The 20670-nt window shown below is 38.4% G+C and overlaps 1 protein-coding gene across 2 annotated transcripts in view; it reads right to left on the minus strand.

Annotated features, from left to right (window-relative positions):
* FBN1 (fibrillin 1) overlaps window positions 1–20670 on the minus strand; it is a 235403-nt gene that overhangs the window by 63601 nt on the left and 151132 nt on the right. For both annotated transcript variants that reach the window (XM_054450928.2, XM_063652619.1), the window contains 11 exons: window positions 19324–19449; window positions 16735–16962; window positions 15254–15379; window positions 15001–15129; window positions 14190–14315; window positions 13957–14082; window positions 12319–12441; window positions 10762–10887; window positions 8603–8728; window positions 1488–1610; window positions 1215–1337 (listed from right to left, as the gene is read on the minus strand). In XM_054450928.2, coding sequence (XP_054306903.1) covers window positions 1215–1337; window positions 1488–1610; window positions 8603–8728; window positions 10762–10887; window positions 12319–12441; window positions 13957–14082; window positions 14190–14315; window positions 15001–15129; window positions 15254–15379; window positions 16735–16962; window positions 19324–19449 — 1482 coding nt within the window. The remainder of the gene's footprint in view (window positions 1–1214; window positions 1338–1487; window positions 1611–8602; window positions 8729–10761; window positions 10888–12318; window positions 12442–13956; window positions 14083–14189; window positions 14316–15000; window positions 15130–15253; window positions 15380–16734; window positions 16963–19323; window positions 19450–20670) is intronic.

Consider the following 20670-nt stretch of genomic DNA (forward strand, 5'->3'; position numbering starts at 1 on the left):
AAAAGAGTGGCAACCATAGGGGAGAAGAAAAATTCCATCTGCTTAATCTCTACCTAGTTTTCTTAATAATCACAGGCATTTAAATATCAAACACATAAACCACACATGCCTAATACATGGAATTTGAATATGTTCTCAAAATGATGGGAGGTTTTTGATGACAAAACATCAATAAGTTAGGCAAAAATGATTTCATCTGAGATAAAACTTTCAGTGAATAAAAAAAATTCCAGGTAAATCACTTAATGAGCCTTAGCCTCTATTGTGCTTAAATGACTTTTTATGAACAAAGTGCGCAGGATAAATTAATGTTTTAAGTTATAGGAGTAGCTATGCAACCTAATGGCCAATGGATCTTACTATTTTATTTAACTCCAGAGCTCTGATATAAAAAGTGCTGTCTGTAAATACATGCACATGTAAGTATATGTATAATTTATGTAATGACAAGTCTAATCATGTGTGTTTACATGTGTATAGCAGTTTATGTTAATTCTATGGCTATTAATTAGAGCCAAAAAGAAAATTTCACTAATATATTATTGCAAAACTGGAAGTGAATGAATTCCACAGCAGGTTTGAAATTTTTACTTATACCAATATGGAATGTTGTTGATGATGATGATGATGATGATGATGGCCTGTTGGAGAAAAATATATACTGTTCTTCTAATCTAGAACATCTAATCCCTTCTCCTTACATAGTTCCCTACAGCAAGCTTATCCTTGTGTTGGTACAGAAAGGAAGTCATTGGCGAGAAATAGGCAAAAAAAATATAAAGGCTAGGCATATAAAAGGAAGTATGATTTGTTTAAACTAATGACATCATTATACACAGTTATATAATGATATATATGCCAATTGTAACTATTATAAGGCCTAGCTGACTTGAGGTGGAGAATGATACGACTTTTTTGGTATCATTTTGTGTTAGAGCACAGATCACTGTAAATGATGTGATAATGGCACCTAAACATCTATCTATCTATCTATCTATCTATCTACCTACCTACCTATCTATCGAGAAGCTTTTGAGGTCTCTCTAATTGACCTGGTTCCAAATTTTTTTTTCTCCCACAGAGCTCTAGTGCCAAATGATGAATCTTTTCTATTAACTGACCCAGTCTTCAAAAAAGAATTGCTAGCCTGAGAAATGTGGAATGCCTTGCTTCTCTGACTGGTGTTGACACGGTTGTTTCCAGTGTGAACATACCCGTACAAGTGAAGCCATCGCCTGTGTATCCTTCCTTGCACAGACAGCGGTAAGATCCCATGGTATTCTTGCAGTCTGCATGCTGGCTGCACATATGGGTTCCATTGGAACATTCGTCCAAATCTTATGGAAAAAGGTTATATCATTATTAACAGAAAGTGTGGTATTTAAAACCAATAATACACAAATTAAAATAACTTTACATAATTAATATTTTCATATGTGTAATCTATGCAGTCCTTGATAAGCAATCTCTGTTACTTTCCTACTCACCAGTGCACTTAATGCCATCTCCAATCCACCCGGGACTGCAGCTACATTTGAAGCTTCCTGCTGTGTTGGTACATACAGCATGTTTGCCACAGTTGTGTGCTCCAATTTCACATTCATTGATGTCTGGAAAAATGAACAGTGATTTAGAAAAAGGCTCAGCACAAATGTCTTTTTGGTTTTTAAAATAAGTAATATTCAAAAGTTGACTTGCCTTCAAACTTCCCAGGTATAGTATAGACTGGTTTTGCATCCATATATAAACTCTACATATATCAAACAGCTTTAAATTTCAAATTATAAAGATATAACAATATGATTGTACTAGCTATTGTTAACTCTAACTATTTTCCATATTTTAATGTGAGTTTCCAGTCACTGCAAAGTGACTTTTTACTGCTGAAGACCATAAATAATGAGTTGCTTAATTTTCTATGGTTTTAATACTCCTTATCATATATTTTCTTTTGCTAGTATTTTTAGTAAGTCAACTATGCAGTAATGATGCACATTATTTTCATATCTTGTATAGACAAAAAATACAAACTTGTTGGCATATTAGAAAATTTTTGCATTATATTCTATATAAATATATTTTATTCTCAAACTTAAAACACTGTTATTTAATTATGCTTTCTTTCTACAAAAGCTTTACTTTAGGTATTGCTAATGTAAGCATTTGCAGAAAATGTTCCTTAAGACAGTATATAAGCCATCTTTTCCCTAGCTTCTTAGAGTCCTAGCACATTGGAGAGCCAAGCCTTCTTGTATATTTCATGTAAAACTCAAGTTAATCCAATGGGGATTTTGTCAGAATATAAGAAATACCAGATTAGGGTCACATTACTAAAAGACTCCAAATTTTCCAAAATGCTCTATTCTCCAAAATTCTATTGTCAGCTTTAGCCAAGATAGACTCTCTAACATAAATATGTTACAGAAAAGAACATAAAGCACTAAGTGAAAATTTTCTGAAACGAGCCCATTCTATAATGGGTTACCCCCATAATCAACTTTGTCATTAACTAAGAACAAGAACTCATAAATATGGTACTCTATATGGAAACCAACATCTAACACCAATCTTAGGTCAAGAAGAACAATTTTGCCATACAAAACTCTGCAAGAATTCCCAGTGAACACTTGAATAGTGGCATGAAAAAGACACTGGGCAAGTAATTCATGTTTGCCTTTTTGTCTACTTATGAAGCCCAACTAAATGATTTGAAAGTGTTTACAAACATGCTATCTGCCAAGTGTTCCATCTGAAGTTCTGAAATGGTCCTGGGATCTTTGGCTTCTTCATAACTTTTAGAGCAAACACAAAATGAAATAAGAACAGATTGCTCCCACAAAAGAACTTTATAATATCACTAATGATCATAAAAATGAAGCAGCATGCCTGGAAGAATGTCCTTTCAGTCATGACACATTGTACAGGTGGATTTTAGTGTAACCTTGGCAGCCACATGGACCTATCAAGTTATTACTCCAGGTCAAGAGAGACACATAGCTTTAGACTGTGACTGGGAGCTTTAACCAGCTAAATAATCGAGCATGGCACATTCCAAGGAAATGAGGAGGAAGGCCAATTCAGGGATAACAGTGCTAAGTAGGCACAGGAATTCAAGAATGTATGTCTTCCCATACCTGACCTAACAGATCCCGTAGAACTAGCACAAGATACTCCCAAGCAGGGCTGTCGAAACTTCTTTCTGCCTCAGGTAATTGCTCCCCTCAGAGGTAATGCAACAAATCACCATTTTTGTGGAGTTCTGCCTAAATTTCTCTCCTATATTTGCCATGATCTCTGACAAATAATCTTATGTGGACACAAAAAGCTTCAACTGCATAAGTATCAAAGCCTCCAGATGTTATAGAATCAAGGAATTTTCTAAGTGGAAAGAACTCGTAATTCCATTCTCCCAATCCTCAGTTTCTCAGAAGAAGGCAAAGAAGTTGGGCCCTACAGTCAGTGAGGGGCAGAGCCAGGACCTCCTGAAACTCAATTTCCCCATCTGGTGATTGGCACTCCTTTCCTTGGGCCACAGCTGCCTAGCTGAGCTTCTTTCTTTCTTTCTTTTCTTTCTTTCTTTTTTTTTTTTTGATGGAGTTTTGCTCTTGTCACCCAGGCTGGAGTGCAACGGTGTGATCTTGGTTAACTGCAACCTCCGCCACCTGGATTCAAGCAATTCTCCTGCCTCAGCCTCCCTAGTAGCTGGGATTACAGGTGCCTGCCATCACATCTGGCTTTTTTTTTTTTCTTTTTTTGTATTTTTAGTAGAGATGGGGTTTCACCATGTTGGTCAGGCTGGTCTTGAACTCCTAACCTCAGATGATCCACCCGCCTTGGCCTCCCAAAGTGTTGAGATTAAGGCATGAACCACTGCGCCCAGCTGAGCTCATTTCTTTAGTCATATCAGGATTTTATTCTAAACCTTGCTTTATGGAGTTACCAAAATATTGGTGAATATTAACTGACTTATAGAAATACTCACTAATATCTTCTACTAAGCATAATTTTCAGAGATGACCACAACCTATTAATCTAGTAATTCTGTAATCTTTTTCTTTCCAGTTTTCTAATGACCAAAGGTACTCTTATTTTATGAGTATTATCATTTTCATATGGCTTTTACCTTCCATGTCTAATCCTGCAATTAAGAAAATTATTATTTGTTTTTAACGGAGAGTCTCCTTTAAAAATCATTAGTAATATGCTAATAGAAATTTACAATTTAAGGAAGTGTTTTCAGTTTTATGGCAATGTTTTCGAGGTGAAAAGAAACTATATTTACAACAGGCTGTGTATCATGGGCTTTTGGGTAATAGGAGAGAGTAACTCAGGAGCCAATATTCAATTCTCCATTTTGTGAGTATTTGTATAAGTTATTATCTCAATGCTTTACACTCTCAGTATGTAACAATTGGAGAGACTTCAAGTGGTCATAAAGTATAAAGGCATCTCCAAATAAAAGGTTTTTGCACGTGGGTGTGTGTGCATGCATGCACCTATCATTCATTAATTGTTTCTGTGGCAGACTTGGACTGTAAGTCATCATAAAAGCAAACAGAAGGGGAAAGTGAGCCATAAGGAAAACAAGCAAACAAAAATGCTGTATTGAAACACTCTTCAGTAACGTGAAGGAAACATAGTACATGTTTGCCAAGAATATCTCTTTCTGTAAAAATGTTCTCTTTCCTACACAAGTTTGCTGCAAACAGAAAATTCCTTTTTAAGATTAAGAATAGCATAAGCCAAGAAAAGCAAAGAAATTCAAACTTAAAGTGACCCCGCAACCTTCTTAACTCCATCAAACCTTTGTCACAAAGACTCAAAGGTCCTCTTGCATGGCTCTCTTGAAGGGCAAGGGTCTGCTCACAGGCTCTGGGTATGTCCCATGCAAGTCTGTCATGCAAGTATGGGCTTGTGCCCGGGGCTGCTGTGGCCTCCTCTTACAGTCACGCAGGGAGAGGCTGTATCACCCACACAAACACCTGCCTTCCCTGCCATCTGGGCATCTGTCTCCTGGATCCTAACCTGGCAGAGCTGTGCACTGCAGAAACTCCTTGATTAGGCATTGAGGAAGAGGGTGTTACCATGAATGGAGAGGCCAAACGTGAGGGCTACTTGGATTTCTTAATTTGGATCCAAATTTGAGCCAACACTATTAACTGAACACCCATGGAGTTTTCACAGGCCGACAGCCAGTGAAGGAAAATTAGCAGTGATAAGAAACTGGAACGAAATGAACACAAATTCTCACTGACTGTTGGTGGCTGAAATATATGATTCTCTCCTATGGACCAAGATCCACCAGAGACATTTCTCTTGTGAAAGGAACCAGCTAGTTTCCAATATGGAATTACCCAGAAATCCTGCTATTTTAACTGAAAACAAGTCTGATTTAATTCCACTTAATGGTATGCTTGCTTTATTCATTAACTAAGTAAGCACGTGATGGGAGGTAGGGTCTTAAAATTAGCTTGTGAAAGCCAGGACCACCCATCAAAGATGACACCTAGCAGGGCCCTAATTATGTAGAACAAGCAGCAGATGCCTTACATTGGGTCATAGAAAAATTGTAATCCAGCCCACTTAAGCCAAGGATAGAAGAGCTGTGTTCTGCATTTCAAGCAAATGTGTTCTCTCTCCATTAAATGGAACATTCCCCCTTGGCAAAACCCATGGTCTGAACAAAGCTTACGGAGTAAAAAGAAACCCTTTGCATCTGTGTGGGCTGGGAATGTAAGTCAGTGGGTGGATTCTGAACATTGCTAAAGTGATTGGGGGAAAAAACGTGTTTATTTGTTAAAATGGAAATACTCAGTAATGACAGGGAGCTGAAATATTTAGACAAAACTGTAATGGAGCCCAGAGGTCTTTTTCTTAGTTCTCATGAAACAAAATTTCTCCTTATGAAATAGCATACATATTTTCATAATTCTTTTCATTAAACAATAATCTAAATAAATAAATAAATAGATAGATAAATAAGTAGACATATTCCTTTTGTCTGCTTGCTTATCCAGTTAGGCAAGATACCTATCTCTACTTATATTAGTTGCCTGGAACATTATAAACAAAGCCATCACCAAGGTAACCTGACGGTGTTCTAAGTTGTGAATGACACGAATTTTAAACTAAAAGCAGCTAAAAGAGCCTTAGTGACATGGGATTCAAAAAACATTTTGCCCCAGATTTTTAAAAACATGTTTTTAAGTATACCAAACTGACTGGTTAAGCCATTTCCAATCAAATGTGATGCCGTTCCACAGGTCTGGGCTGTTACTTACCCAAGGAGAACATTTGAGTAACTGCAGAGCACCCTCGTGATTTGTTCAAGATCATGAATGAGTGGATTTACTAAGAACACAATTCAGGGTACTACTCCTTCAGATGAGAATATCACATGCCATGTTACTCTGGTATCAAAGGGGCATAAAACTCAAGTCTTCCTACAGTGCTAGCTGGATTTTAGCAAATTGGAAAATCATTTTAGGCTGTAATTTTTAAAACTGGAGGAAAAGCTCAAGTGTTTCTTTGACTTTAAATCTATGAAAAAGATTTGAAGAGGATCAAGTGTTTCTTTGACTTCAAATCTATGTTCACGTGATTGACTCAAAGGCTGCTGTTCTTAACGTAAAGCTGGTGTCACTTCATGCAACTGTAGTGCACAGCTCTGTTACCATGGTCTTAGTATCTGTGCAAATTCAACTACGAAAAACAAGCCTTTCAATATAAAGAGTAAGATTTTCCTTCTTTAAACTGAGTTCAAGCATGAATCAATAAACAGTAGCATAAAATTTTTGCTAGACTATTACATTCTCAAATGAAACAACAAAACAATGGACAATAGATATAGACTAGAAGCAATGGCTTTCATTAAAATGGCCTCCAGACACTGTGTCTACGTTTCATTTAATTTGACAATAGCTTTTATTTATTGACCAGCACTGCGCCAACAGCATTGTATACATCATATCTTATTTACCTAAAACTATATTAAATAACATGAAAATGTAAGCTTTCTTCAGGGTAAGGCCTAAAATAATCAGCCACTGCACATGACCCAGTTAGCTAGAATTTGGAGCATTGAATTCTAGAGACCTCTTTCTTATGGGGAATGAAGGCTGTTCCATGAGATTAACTTCTCCTTTCATAAGCATCACTGCCTCCGGGTTGAATTTCAATGTGCTCAGCTTAGCAAAACAGTGGTATTATCCTCTATTAGTTAAAATATAATACAGAACTATCTTACCTTTCTTTTCACTACTGCCAGACCATCATCCCTTACCAAGTCCTATATTTATACTGGAAGCTAAAAATAAAGCTTGAACCATAGACATACAAAGCTAGGCACCATTTGTACCGAGAGGCCATATGGGGAGCTGAGAGTTTAAACACTGTGCCATTTATCAGAATGGACCCCTAGCCAGGCTTCACGTAAGGAGTAGCATAGTGAAAATGAAAACATTCCAGCTTCATGCTTCTTCTCATAATTTGGCTAGCATCTGTTATTTTTGAACCAACAATAATATTATTGCCCTCATCCTACATATCAATAAATTTGAAATAGCATTATTGGCCAGTTTGAAACAATAATAAATATATTTTGGTGTTTTCTTGAAATACGTTGATATAATTAAGAGGAGGATCTGCACATTTGCCCCACTGCCAATCTGCAAATATTTTAATGTTTGTTTTAAGTCATAAGAGCTTGCCAAACTGGGTTTTGGAATTAAAGACTGTTATTTATTAAGAAATTATTCAGTTACCTAATTCAAGCTCACCATGGTTTCCATTATGTTTTAAATTATGTTATACGCCATAATCTGTCAAATTAATATAAGTAACTAGAGTAAAACTTTATTATATCATTCCATGGACTTAATGTCATTGCCTCATATTTGAAAATACCAACTAAACACTTATAAACGAAACACAATGTCATTACCACAGAGTAACTTCGTCCATTTGGCATTTAATAGGATAGTCTCCTACAAATATTGTGAAAACATTTTCTCATGTGCTATTGGTAATGGACAAACAACATTAAAATGGTTCCATTATCACTTCATAAGATTTGCTAAGTCCCATGAATAAAGACTTATTTGGACTAACACGACTTAATACATCAAAAGTGCTCCTATTTAAGGCACTGGAAGACTAGTGAGAATTGATGAAATATATGAATTGTAGGATGTGTTCCTTTAAAGAGCAATTCCAGTTATAAACCTTAAATGAAGTGTTGGCAAAGGAGGTTATTGGAAAAGCCTTGCTTCAGTAAAGGGCCATGAATATTTGGTAATTAGCATGTTCACTAATTTGATATGAAAATGTGATTTTTAACCTCATAAAAATGTGCTATTTACAGTGTTAATTTATTCAATACACCTTTGCTCCCCCACAGGTCAAGAAAAAAACCTTCAACTTGGATCCAATACAAACGATGACAAATTTCAAAGAAGTGGAAGCTAAATTAATGAAAAATGTTATGCAAAATGCTTTATAATACAGTTAAAATGTATGAGTTTTAAAACATGTATCAATCTATAATTATGATACCAATCTCTTAACTACTTAATATTTTATTGTTCTACTTGAACAAACACACCTGTACAGCCAGTTTTTCCTTTTTTGCCAGAGTAGCCCATATCACAGTGGCAGATAAATGAGCCTTTCGTGTTTTCACAGGTCCCACTTAGGCAGATATTTGGATTCAGGTCACACTCATTGACATCTGTAAAACATAGACATTATTAATACATATAGCTATTTGATATCATTGAATACTTTCCCCCCGAGACATAATAACTATGACAAATAAATTAGAAAAGGTGAAATGCTTTCACTCAGAAAAACAATGTTAAATTTTAGAGGGCAATTTACACTTGCTCTTCATTCTTTACATTGCAGGCTCATTATTCCGACTGGCTTTCATCTGGCCCATAAGCAACAGGCCAGGTAATCAAATAAACAGATGGGCTCCATGCTGAGTTTAGAGCTCGTTTATGTGACAGTCTAGAAAACTTTTTAGAACAGCATACTCTGTTGCAGGATGAAAAGTTTAATTCAGTCTGCATGATGATAACAATTTAGTTTTCATATTTTGAAAGAAAGGATAGATGAACTGGTTGTCTTAGTGTAAGAAGAAGACTTCACTTCTTTTCCAAATTAAAAATTATTCATTTTTTATGACATTCATTTTAATTCTAGGACTTCAAAAATTTTCAGTAAAGGCTTTCAGAAGATAAATGTGATAAAAATGTAAATATAATCAATACCAGACTCTTGCTTCTGGCCAAGATAGAATAACAGGAATTAAAATTACATTCTCAGATGAAACAACCAAAAAAAATAGACAACAGATACCTTAAAAAATGGTTTTCTAGACATTGGATATTAGGCAACAAAAGACAGTGATCCCTGACAGAAAGAAAAACTAGGTGAATCCTACAATTGCCTGAGATTACTGAATAGGAGAGTTTTAACTCCATGGCATAAGGAGGAGGTACCAGATGGAGCCAGGCACTGTCCCTGAGTTGAGGAGATGAATCTGGGCATCCTGGAAGGCTGAGGTAGTTAGGGTTCATAGGGCAGAGTAAAGGACAGGAGAGAGCTACACAGAAGAAAGCAATGCCAGAGATTTGCTAAGAGTCTTCTGCAAGTATTCAGATGAGTAGTGACCAGCACATTCATATAAGGAAACAAACTACTCAAGGCTGGGGAAAGCACTACCCAAGAAAATGAGAGGCAACAATCCTCAAAGTTCACAGGGGGTCTGGGATTGTCCTGTTCCCACCAGCCAGACTGGAAAGCCTCATAATTCACAGGGAATTGGGTAGAATATCCAGAAGGGTCTTACCTCACTAACAGAGCAAAATTACCCCTAGACTAAGTGTAGCTTAAAAGCTTAAAAGCAAGACTTTGAAAGGGATCTATGTGTTTCCAAGTAATTAACACTTCAGAACAAAGTTCAAAAATATTTCTAGGAATACAAAAATATCTAGCACTCAGTAAGGCAAAATTTACAATATCTGACATCCAATCAAAAATTACCAGTCACTCAATGAAGCAGGAAAATATGACCCAAAATAAGGAAGAAAGTCAATTTATTCAAATGACCCAGAACTAATGCAGATGATAGAATTAGGAGACAAAGACACTAAAAGTTATTATAACTGTATTCCATGTGTTCAAACAGCTAGAGGAATGATTGAACTTATGCAGAGACACAGAATATATGAAAAAATACCCAAGTCAAACTTTTAGAGGTGAAAACTACAACATCTGAAATGAAAAATACACTGTATGTGAGGAAAGGCAGATTAGAGATCGTAGAAGAAAAGTTTATCAAATTTGAAGACATAACAATAGAAACTATACAAAACAAATAGATCAGTTCTAAAGTTTATTGCATTCTTGTCAGAAGTAAATTTTGTTTGCCTTTAGTCAAGGATTTAAGAAGCCTACATGATAGTCAAAGCAGAAGGAGGGTTAAGTGGACGAAAGTAATGGATAGGCATAAAAGAAATGTCCATCTGGAGCTGACAAATGGTCAGTCAGTCCACATAACATATCTGACGAGAGTACCATTTAATAGCCACAAGAAAGCTCTCTTTGGAATGCTGGTTAAAATATGAGTATTGTGCCCCTAAATATCCTTACTTTTCTTATGGAATCTTTCTATCAATGACCCAAACTAACTTTATGTAATTTAACAGTGCTTATGACTAATAAGACAAGATGAAAAATTCTGTCTTCTTTGCTTACCTACACAAGTCTTCATGTCTTCAGATGCCATGAATCCATCATAACACAAGCACCTGTACTCTCCAGGGATATTTGTGCACTGACCACCATCACAGATATTGGGATTATCTTCACACTCATCGATGTCTGCAAAGAATAAAACCAACAACCACAGGTTGTTGACATTGGTTCCACTGTTCAGTGAGAAAATATTAACTGACCAAAGTCAAATAAACTTAGCCTACTAGCGTAAGACTATTAACTCTCAAATCCAAATGAAGCTTTGCATAAACTAGCCTATTGGGTTATCCTTGGTAAAAAAAGGAAAAAATATTTTTCAATATTTATAATACACTGCTCAAGGGCAAAGTCCATACCTGCTTAAAAGTCTATTATTTATTTAAAATCTTTCTTTCATTTATCATTCAAAAACTATTATAAATCTTATTTTCTCTATTGTCAAATTATAAATGCCTGAATTCTATCAACTGTTTTAGCAATATTTTAAGGTAAGAATTACTTGAAATAACCATACCTACTTAGATGTTCTTAGTAATAATATTTACTTTCAACAATTTTTTTTTTTTTTTTTTTTTGAGACAGAGTCTCACTCTGTCACCAGGCTGGAGTGCAATGGCGCGATCTTGGCTCACTGCAACCACTGCCTCCCAGGTTCAAGTGATTCTCCTGCCTCAGCCTCCCAAGTAGCTGGGATTACAGGCATGTGCCACCACGCCCAACTAATTTTGCATTTTTAGTAGAAATGGGGTTTCACCATGTTGGTCAGGCTGGTCTTGAACTCCTGACCTCAGGTGATCTGCCTGCCTCAGCCTCCCACAGTGCTGGGATTACAGGTGTAAGCCACCGTGCCTGGCCTTATTTTCAACAATTTTTGTAGCCAAATTTATATCTAGATTTTTTAAGGGACATTTTTCTAGGTCAGTAAAATAATTTTGGTTCCTAAATCCAAATTCTCTTCTTAAGCCAAGCCAAAATCAAAGCCTATGTTATTACCCACTTTGTTTCTCACCTCTGCCTGGCTCACAGCTCTCGCAGCCAGGGTGATACAAAAGGAAGTGTAAATTAGACCACTGGTTCTCAAACTTTAGCATGCACCCAAATCATTGGGAGAGCTTGTGAAAACAAATTCCTGGGATCTACCCCAGTAGTTTCTGATACGGTAGATCTGGAATGGGGCCTGAGATTTTACATTTTTTAACAAGTTCTCAGGTGATGCTGTTGCCGATGGTTCAAGGAATAAACCTGGAGTTGCACTGAATTAGGCCAAAACATCAAACTCTTCAAAAGTCTGGTCAATGAAGGAAAATGTATTTTATATTCCATTTATTATATGCCAGGTACTACGGTAAGCTCTGTAAATACTATTTTATGCAGGCAATTTTAACTTCATTTTATAGATGAGGATTCTAATAATAGGTATCTTGATTAAGGATACAGTTAAAATATATGACAAACAAGGGTTTGGACTCAAGCCTGCTTGACTCCAAAGCCTGGGCCCTAAACTACTTTACTTAGGAACCTACTGAGAGATTCAACATGAGGCTAGAACCTACTCACCGGTGCATGATCTCTGGTCAGGCATTAGTGCAAATCCCGGCTGACAGCTACATTCATAGCTGCCTTCAGAGTTTGTGCAGAAGGTTTCACAACCACCATTCATTATGCTGCATTCATCAATGTCTAAAAGAAATGAAAATAATATCACCTTCTGATATGGTTTGGATGTCTGTCCCCTCCAATACGCATGTTGAAATTTAACTGCCATTGTAACACTATTTAAGAGGCAGGACCTGTAAAAGAGGTAATCATCCTATGAGGGCTCTACCCTCATGGTGGGATCGGTGCTGTTATAAAAGAGCAAGTTCAGCCCCCTGTTGCTCTCTTTCACCCTCATGCTTTCTTCAATGCGATGATGTAGGAAGAAGGACCATGCAAAATCCTGGCATCTTGATATTGGATTTCCCACCCTCCAGAACTGTGAACTAATAATTTCTGTTCATTATAAATCACCCAGTTTCAGGTATTCTGTTACAGTATCACAAAAATGGGCTAACACACCTCCCTCTGTGTTTATGAGCATGGCACATTTTTAAAGTTTCCAGGCATAGGTCAAATAAAGGGGAAAAAGCATTCTAGGGCAACTGGCAGTCACTGTTTGATTCCTTCAACAAACGTTAATGACATACCTACTATGTGCTAGAGATGAGATTCTAATAGTGAATGGGACAGACACAATCCATGCCTTCAAAATGATTACACTGCGGCCAGGAGACAGATGAACAATTAATTGCACCATGCATGATGTGCCATTTGCAATGCAGGAGAAGTATTGGGTGCTAGGAGAACACATCTCAGTTATGATAATAGGCACGTGGATGAAATTCTCTTGGCCACAGATTCACTTATAAACTTGAAATTCAGTTTGATTGGCTGAGGTTCCAATCTTTTTCAATAACCTGAGTTGAAGTTCTGAGTTGTCCTGGGCCATGTTTCAGAAAACTTTGGGCTGATTTATGGTTTTGGGTGGAAACCATCTGAGACTTGGCAGTTCCACATGGTGTACACCCCAAACCAGGCAAAAACTGGCAGTTTCTACAAAGTTTCGCTTTGACTCGGGGCACAATAAAGCCACAGGACTGTCTGTGCCACTCTTCACAGCACGACTAAACCTACAGAGGGCTGACCACAAAGCAAAATTCTTGTCCCACAAAAACCCATCTTTAAGGAGTGCCAGGCATACCTCAACTGCAGTGTAAGATACGAACATTCCATGGTCTTCTTTCCAATAGTTATTTTTTGAAATCTTTTAGCTGATCTAAACCACATAAGGGCAGTGATTTCACCTCAGCATTTTTGTCTTTTCCACAGCACTCACCGTGTTGAGTTTATTTCAGGTGGTTAGTTACCATCATTGGTATGCATGTGCGTAGACGAAGCACATGCTACTACTGTTCCCCATCCAAACGGCATGGGTCAAATTATGCTTATTAGAGCTAAAACATCCTATGTCCTTCATTTAACTGGCTCTTTAAACAGATAATGGAGATGAGATCCAAAGATCGTGAGCCACTATAAAAAGAATGTTGCAGAGAAACAAGAAAGATAAGTAAAAGTAGTGATGAAAACAAAACTCAGAGTACATGGAGTGTTTTAGGGAGAGATGAAATAAAATAAAATAAAATAAAAAGAACTTACCAACACAAAATAGCCTATCGGGAGTTGAATGGTAGCCAGGGTTGCAGGCACACTGATACTTCCCTATGAGGTTCACGCAGCGGCCATTGGGGCACAGGTGTGCACTCAGCTCACACTCATTGATGTCTGTTGGGAAAATAAGAAGAACACCCAAACATAAGCTTCCAACTCTGGCAGTGATGTCGTTCAAACAGCTGACCACAAGTAAATGGTGTGAAAGTCTTCCTCCTTACCGATACACGCAGAGATGTTGGGGGACAGCTGATGGCCAGGTGGGCATTCACAGCGGTAACTTCCCTCTGTGTTATGGCAAACACCACCTCGGCATAGGAGAGGATCTCTCTGACACTCATCAATATCTGCAAAATGGAAATGACCATGTTAAAGGTGGGGGCCTCATCTCCTCCACCAGACCAAGCACTCCTCCCCCACCCATTGCTGGGTGTCCATATTGACCTCCTTGTCTCAAGGCGGGACAACTCTCTGGTGCTATTCATACACCAGAGCTCCCTACAGGATCAGACTAAAACCAAAATGCAGCCAAACTCTTGGTTTATTTTCTTCTCCTGCACTACCCTGCTTTCCTTACTTCCTGACAAGTACCTTCTGAGAGAACTTGTTCACAGAAAGAAATAACACTTTTGCAAGAATCTCCATTTCAAACTTTGTTTCTAGGAAACCAGACCTAAAGCAACCAGTTTATCAATCGCCTTTTCTAGAAGTGTTGGACAGACACTTCGTAAAGGGACCTCTACTACAGCTTCTGTTTCAATTGTCCTCTCTTCCCCCAGGTATCCATTTCAGGGGTTAAACTCACTTCTCAAGGACCCACAACTGGTCTCGGCCATCACCCACAAACCCACAGCACGAATTCCCTCATTCTTTCTACCTCAGTCTCCCTGTGTTGCAGACTGATTCCTAACTTCACTGGTCTGGAGCCCAGTGCACTGGGGCAGCAGGAAGAACCTGGGACACAGGCTGTGAGCCATCAAAGCTTCATGGAATCCTTCTCTTTCCGTGTTGATCAAATGATCCCAAACTTACCCATGCAGTTCTTCATCATCATGAATCCACTTTCATAGCCTTCATCGCACTTGCATTCAAAGTCCCCAGGGGTGTTCACACACTGGCCTCTGCCACAGAGGTCAGGAGATATGCGGCATTCGTCAATGTCTGCACAAAAACAGCAAGTGGCAGCAAATGAGTCTCAGGACAGCCTTAATTCTTGCGACAATATGTTAAAGATAGAGTTTTAAAGGATGTCCCCTCTCCTGGCCCTTGAGGCTCATTCACTGACCTGTGCAGTTCCTTTCTTCGGAATCAAGAGCAAAGCCGCTGTCACACCTGCACTTAAAGCTGCCGATGGTGTTTCTGCACTTGCCGTGGGTGCAGAGGCTGGGTATCATCTTGCACTCATTGATATCTTCAAGAATAAGAAAATGTGGGGCAAAATAAGTTTATGAGTAAGCAGTCAGGAGGTCTCAGTGCCCACCATTTTAAATCATGAAGGTTGGAAGTTCTTGATTTAAGGTCTTGGCAGTACACATTTCCAAGAATGTGTGATGATCCATGAGATATATGACTTTGTAAACATTTCTAGCCTTTCAAATTTCTACATTTTATAAAGCATTGTTAAAGAAGCAAAGAATGTGTCTATTCAGACTTCTAGGGCCCAGCACACTGCCTGACACATAGTGAATATTTAACCACTACTTGCTGAATGAATAGATAACATATTCTAAACCACTAGTATCTATATTTAAAGCACATAGAACATTATTAGAATATATTATCCTACAGCTATCAATTGACTGTGTAGCAGAATGAGATATTCACTTAATACTGTTTGGTGCTTTTTTGGATATGCCAAAAATATAAAAATTTCAAAGATATAATTTATAATTTAAATTATTTGCAAATAATTTGTACCATTTAAAAATCTTTTCTCAATGTATATACCTTAAGATTTCTTTCTTTCTTTCTTTTTGTGAGACAGGATCTGCTCTGTCATCAAGGCTGGAGTGCAGTGCTGTGCTTGGCTCACTGCAACCTCTGCCTTCCAGATTCAAGCAATTCTTGTGCCTCAGCCACTTTAGCTATGATTACAGGTATGCACCACCATGCCATGCCTAGCTTTTTTTGTTTGTTTGTTTGTAGACACAGGGTTTCACCATGTTGCCCAGGCTGGTCTTGAACTCCTGGACTCAAGTAATCTGCCCACCTTGGACTCCCAAAGTGCTGGGATTATAGGCATGAGCCACCGTGTCCAGCTCAAGATCTCATTAATATAATTTAAAGAGCTTCTTGTACACTAGAAGACTCTACATACATGTAACATGTAACCTGAGTTTCCCACTACGGGCCCTTTTTCCAAAGCAAGACCAAACACTCAAGAAATACACAAGTAATTTCTACATGTGAGACAGAACTGGGAGATTAAATCTCTAGAACACCAAGTCCTTCTTCAGCAATGAATTACCATAGCCTTTGGAAGCAAAATTAAAGTTCCTTTGAATTTACGTAACTGACATTTAAGAGGGCCACCTAGAAACTATCTGAAACTCTCTCTCCATACAAAACAATTTTAACCCTCAGGACTTCTTGGACCAAACAGTTAAAAAAAAAAAAAGTTCATACTTTTCTAAACAAAGATAATTATATAATTCAGAAAGCAAAAAGTCCATGCTGGGATGATCAAGTAGAGTGCTGAGATCATGAAAATGCACCCTATTGGTCTAAAAAGGAAGGCAGTTGGCCATGGAAAACGTAACACTGTACCTTTGAAGAAAGGCTTTCCATTTGTAATTTCTTTTGTGGCAAATCCGGGTCCTCTGGGACACAGCTCCTCGTACTCAGGAGTATTTCTCATGGGACACTCCTCGCATTCCTCAGTACCCCAGGCTGCCCCAACGGAGCAGCAGCAGGCGTCCATGCGGTGGCGGCCAGCAATAGGCAGGGTGCACTCCTCGTCCTCGTACCTCAGGAAGCAGGTTTCCAGGCGGATATCTGTCAGAGAGAATCAAGGGAGGTTAAATAGAGCCACACGGCTTCCACTGCCCCAAACTGCCAACACTCTGTTAGGCAAAATACTGCACACGTAATAATTTGCCGTATACGTATTGACTGGAATTAGTTTTATTCCTCAAAAAAAAAAAACCCAGGCTCTGGGGTAAGTATCCTTGCCTAATAAAGACTCTCTGTGTCAGCCCATGTTTGCACCTCCTATTTCTGAAAAGTTCCCTTTCGACGTCTGATAATTCTACATAAGGAATGGTATTCTGAGAGATCCCACGATGCTCTTTCGGGAGATGTTTTCTACTGTACAGAAATACCTATCACCGATGCATGCACGCCATGATGTCTTGGCATGTCCTCCACAGCTAAAAGCCAACTGTACTCTTTATTGTTGGAGCGTGTCTGCCCTAGTGCAATCACCTTTTCCTCAGACCCACTTCATTTTTGGAAAGGTGGAATGGTGAACTCTGGAAAGAGGACTGCCTTACTTGAGATTAAAGAGAAAAATACAAAGAAAAGCCATTCACTTTTCTTCTCAAATATTTCTTTCACCTAAACACGTGCTTATGGGCACATTCTTCAAGGTACATGTGGGATACCTCTAGCCCCAAACCCAAATTCATGGGCTTATGAAGAAGAGCAGAAAGCCTAGCAGAGCAGAGGTCAGAAGAGCTGGATTTTGGTCCTCTTCTGTAACTCAGTGGATTGTCTTCAATAAATTATCCTAAACCTGAATTTCCACATCTGTTATAGGATGTTGCACTCATCTCTCAGAAGGTTCTGTGAAGCTCAAATGAGATTATGCATCTGAAAATAATGAAGTGTAATTGAAACGTAAGATGTATCTTCCTTCTCTTTCTCCTTCACAATGGGGTCATTAACAATTTATCTAACTCCCTGGGTTTCCTCTAACATTAGAAAGTTTTTGAAGTCTTCTGGGCAGTTTTATATTCAGACTGCCCATATTAAGATAAATTATTTTTAAATGAATCCTAAATTAAACACTGAAGCATCTTTCAACTGAAGAACCTAGAAGAAGATTCTCATTAAATACTGATCCCTCCTAAACAAATAAACTAAGACTCAGAATAGCATTAACTGACATCCTTAATTACAAAAATACTTTTGGCTTTGAATTCCCGCTTCCATTCCATATTATTTATTTACACTATAAACTATAAAGTTCAATATTTAAAGGTTTGTTAATTCTAATTTATAAGTGATCAAAATCCTTCACTGTATACCACTTTTTTTTTTTTTTTTTTAGAGACAGAGTCTTGCTCTTTTGCCCAGGCTGGACTGCAGTGGCGCTATCTCGGCTCACTGCAAGCTCCGCCTCCCGGATTCATGCCATTCTCCTGCCTCAGCCTCCCGAGTAGCTGGGATTACAGGCGCCCGCCACCGCGCCCGGCTAATTTTTTGTATTTTTAGTAGAGATGGGGTTTCACCGTGTTAGCCAAGATGGTCTCCATCTCCTGACCTCGTGATCCGCCCGCTTCGGCCTCCCAAAGTGCTGGGATTACAGGCATGAGCCATCGCGCCCGGCCGACTTTTTTAACTACCTACAATAGTCTTCACTAAGTGTACACTTCAGAGTAATGTGGTTTCAGATGCAAAGTACAGGTAAGCATCATTTCCAGAGTCATGGACTCAGAAACCAGTGATCCAAGGGATATACTCTAGGCAGGCAGAAGCCATAGTAGTAACACCAGAATAAGTCTGCCAGACCTTAGATGCATAAGATGTGGGATCTCAAACTTGCCGCTATCACAAGCCCATAGGGACTTAGGACTTAAGAGTTCTAAGGACTTAGGGTTGGGGTGAGACAATTTGGCTAGAGGATCCCACTTGGGCTCTAGCAGTTGGCATAGAGTATCCCACTATGACTAGCAGTGATACCTGCCTTGGGCTTTCTCAGGTTCACTTTTCAGGGGAGTGGCATCTTCACTCCTGATCTCCCAGGTGTTTTTGCAAGGACCTGTCCTTCTGGCCAATGTCAGGGTATGCTTAGAAGACATGGGCTACAGTTTCCAAGTATGTGCAAATATTGTTCTTTTCTCCACCACTCAGGTTGTATTTTATAGTTCATGGCATATGGGGCCGATTTAAGAGCTCTGGAAAAATAACTGTGATGCTAGTGATTTAAGGAATAGTTGCATATCAACAGAAACTACAGTTGCTCCTTACTATTCGAAAGACTGTCAAAGGAGCGGTCATGGACCCTATCGGATATGCTGAACTTTGGAGTGTGTGTCTGTACCTGAAGCTAAGTGCTCAGCTATATCTTGTTAACTTCATTTTTAATAATCGTTAATAAATTATTATTAGAAAAATAATGAGCTCAGTATTTACCAAGACAGATCCTTCCTGTGGCATCCAAAGTCATTCCACTGGGACACTGACACTTGAATGACCCCCTAGTGTTAACACACAGGCCATTTTTGCACACTCCTGGGAACACTTCACATTCATCTATATCTAAAAAGGAAAAAAAAAGCATAAAGTTAATATATCTTTATAATATCATTCTACCTTATTCTACTCATGGAGTCATAATTATTCCCCATTTTGAACCTGGTAACTTCATAAAACTAGTTTGCCTACAAGTAGTTCATGTAGAATTTCTAGGGTGCCTGAATAGCAACCAGAACAGGCCCACCTATTACTAAATATATAAGAGTTTCTCCATTGGTTTCAGGGAATAACTTTTGAGTTGTAGAGACAGGCAGCTGGTGTGAGTTCTTGGAGACAGCTCTGGTAGCTGTGGACATTTCAGGTAAGGTTCCTGGCAATATAATTTGCTTTATGAGACCAGATGTCTGGAAATGAGTAGAGAAGCAAAAACCTGGTTTTTCAAACTAGCAAAGAAGAAACACCTTGAAGGTCAGCATAGAAAAATATCCCACCAAGGAATATGTGGGCCAGTGAAGGGTCTCTTTTAAGAAGTTCTGATAAATCACCAGAAAATGTACAATCAATTCTAACTCAGCCACGGTCTCAGGCTGTTCTGTCCATGCTTTGGTCTCAGGTTGGGTTGAGGAGAATTAAAAGATACTCATGTTCATTCATTCATCATTCATCTAGTCTCTCTCAAATGTACCAGTCCTTCCCAGTTTGCCTAATGGAGAGCAATATGTTCTCTGCACTTAATTTGGAAAAGTATTCACCACCAAGTTAATCAAAAGAAAGGCACTTACTTGTCAATGCCAAAAAAAAAGGGGGGGGGGAACATTAGCTAAGAAACTCATACACACTGTGTCTCTATTTAGAAGAAATAATTTTCCACACCAGGAATGCTGAAAAAATATTCTGAATCTTTCCTTGTAAGAGAGATCAATGGGGAGAGGGTGGAATCTACCTTTTTGGGTTTTTTGTTTTGTTTTGGTCACTTGTACAACAAAATATGCTGCTGAGGTCAGATAAGTTATTAACAGCGGGTCTGGACCAGAGAAAGGCCAAAGGATTCAGTCATCATTTGGAAAGCAAGACCTTGGGTGGGGGTTGTAGTGTGACTCTTTGTTTTAACAGGGAAAAAAACTTCATTTCATCCCACATATGGGACTAATTGCTGTTTTTAAAATTTTTCAGCTGCTGTGTCATGTCAGGTTGTGTTAGTCACCATGACCTATGTCTATCTGAAACTCCACGAGAAAGAATCACAGCAAACTGAAGAAACTCCATGCAGACTTTCAACAAAGA

This window comes from Pongo pygmaeus, chromosome 16 (assembly GCF_028885625.2).
Source record: "Pongo pygmaeus isolate AG05252 chromosome 16, NHGRI_mPonPyg2-v2.0_pri, whole genome shotgun sequence".
In the NCBI taxonomy this organism is placed as follows: Eukaryota; Metazoa; Chordata; class Mammalia; order Primates; family Hominidae; genus Pongo; species Pongo pygmaeus.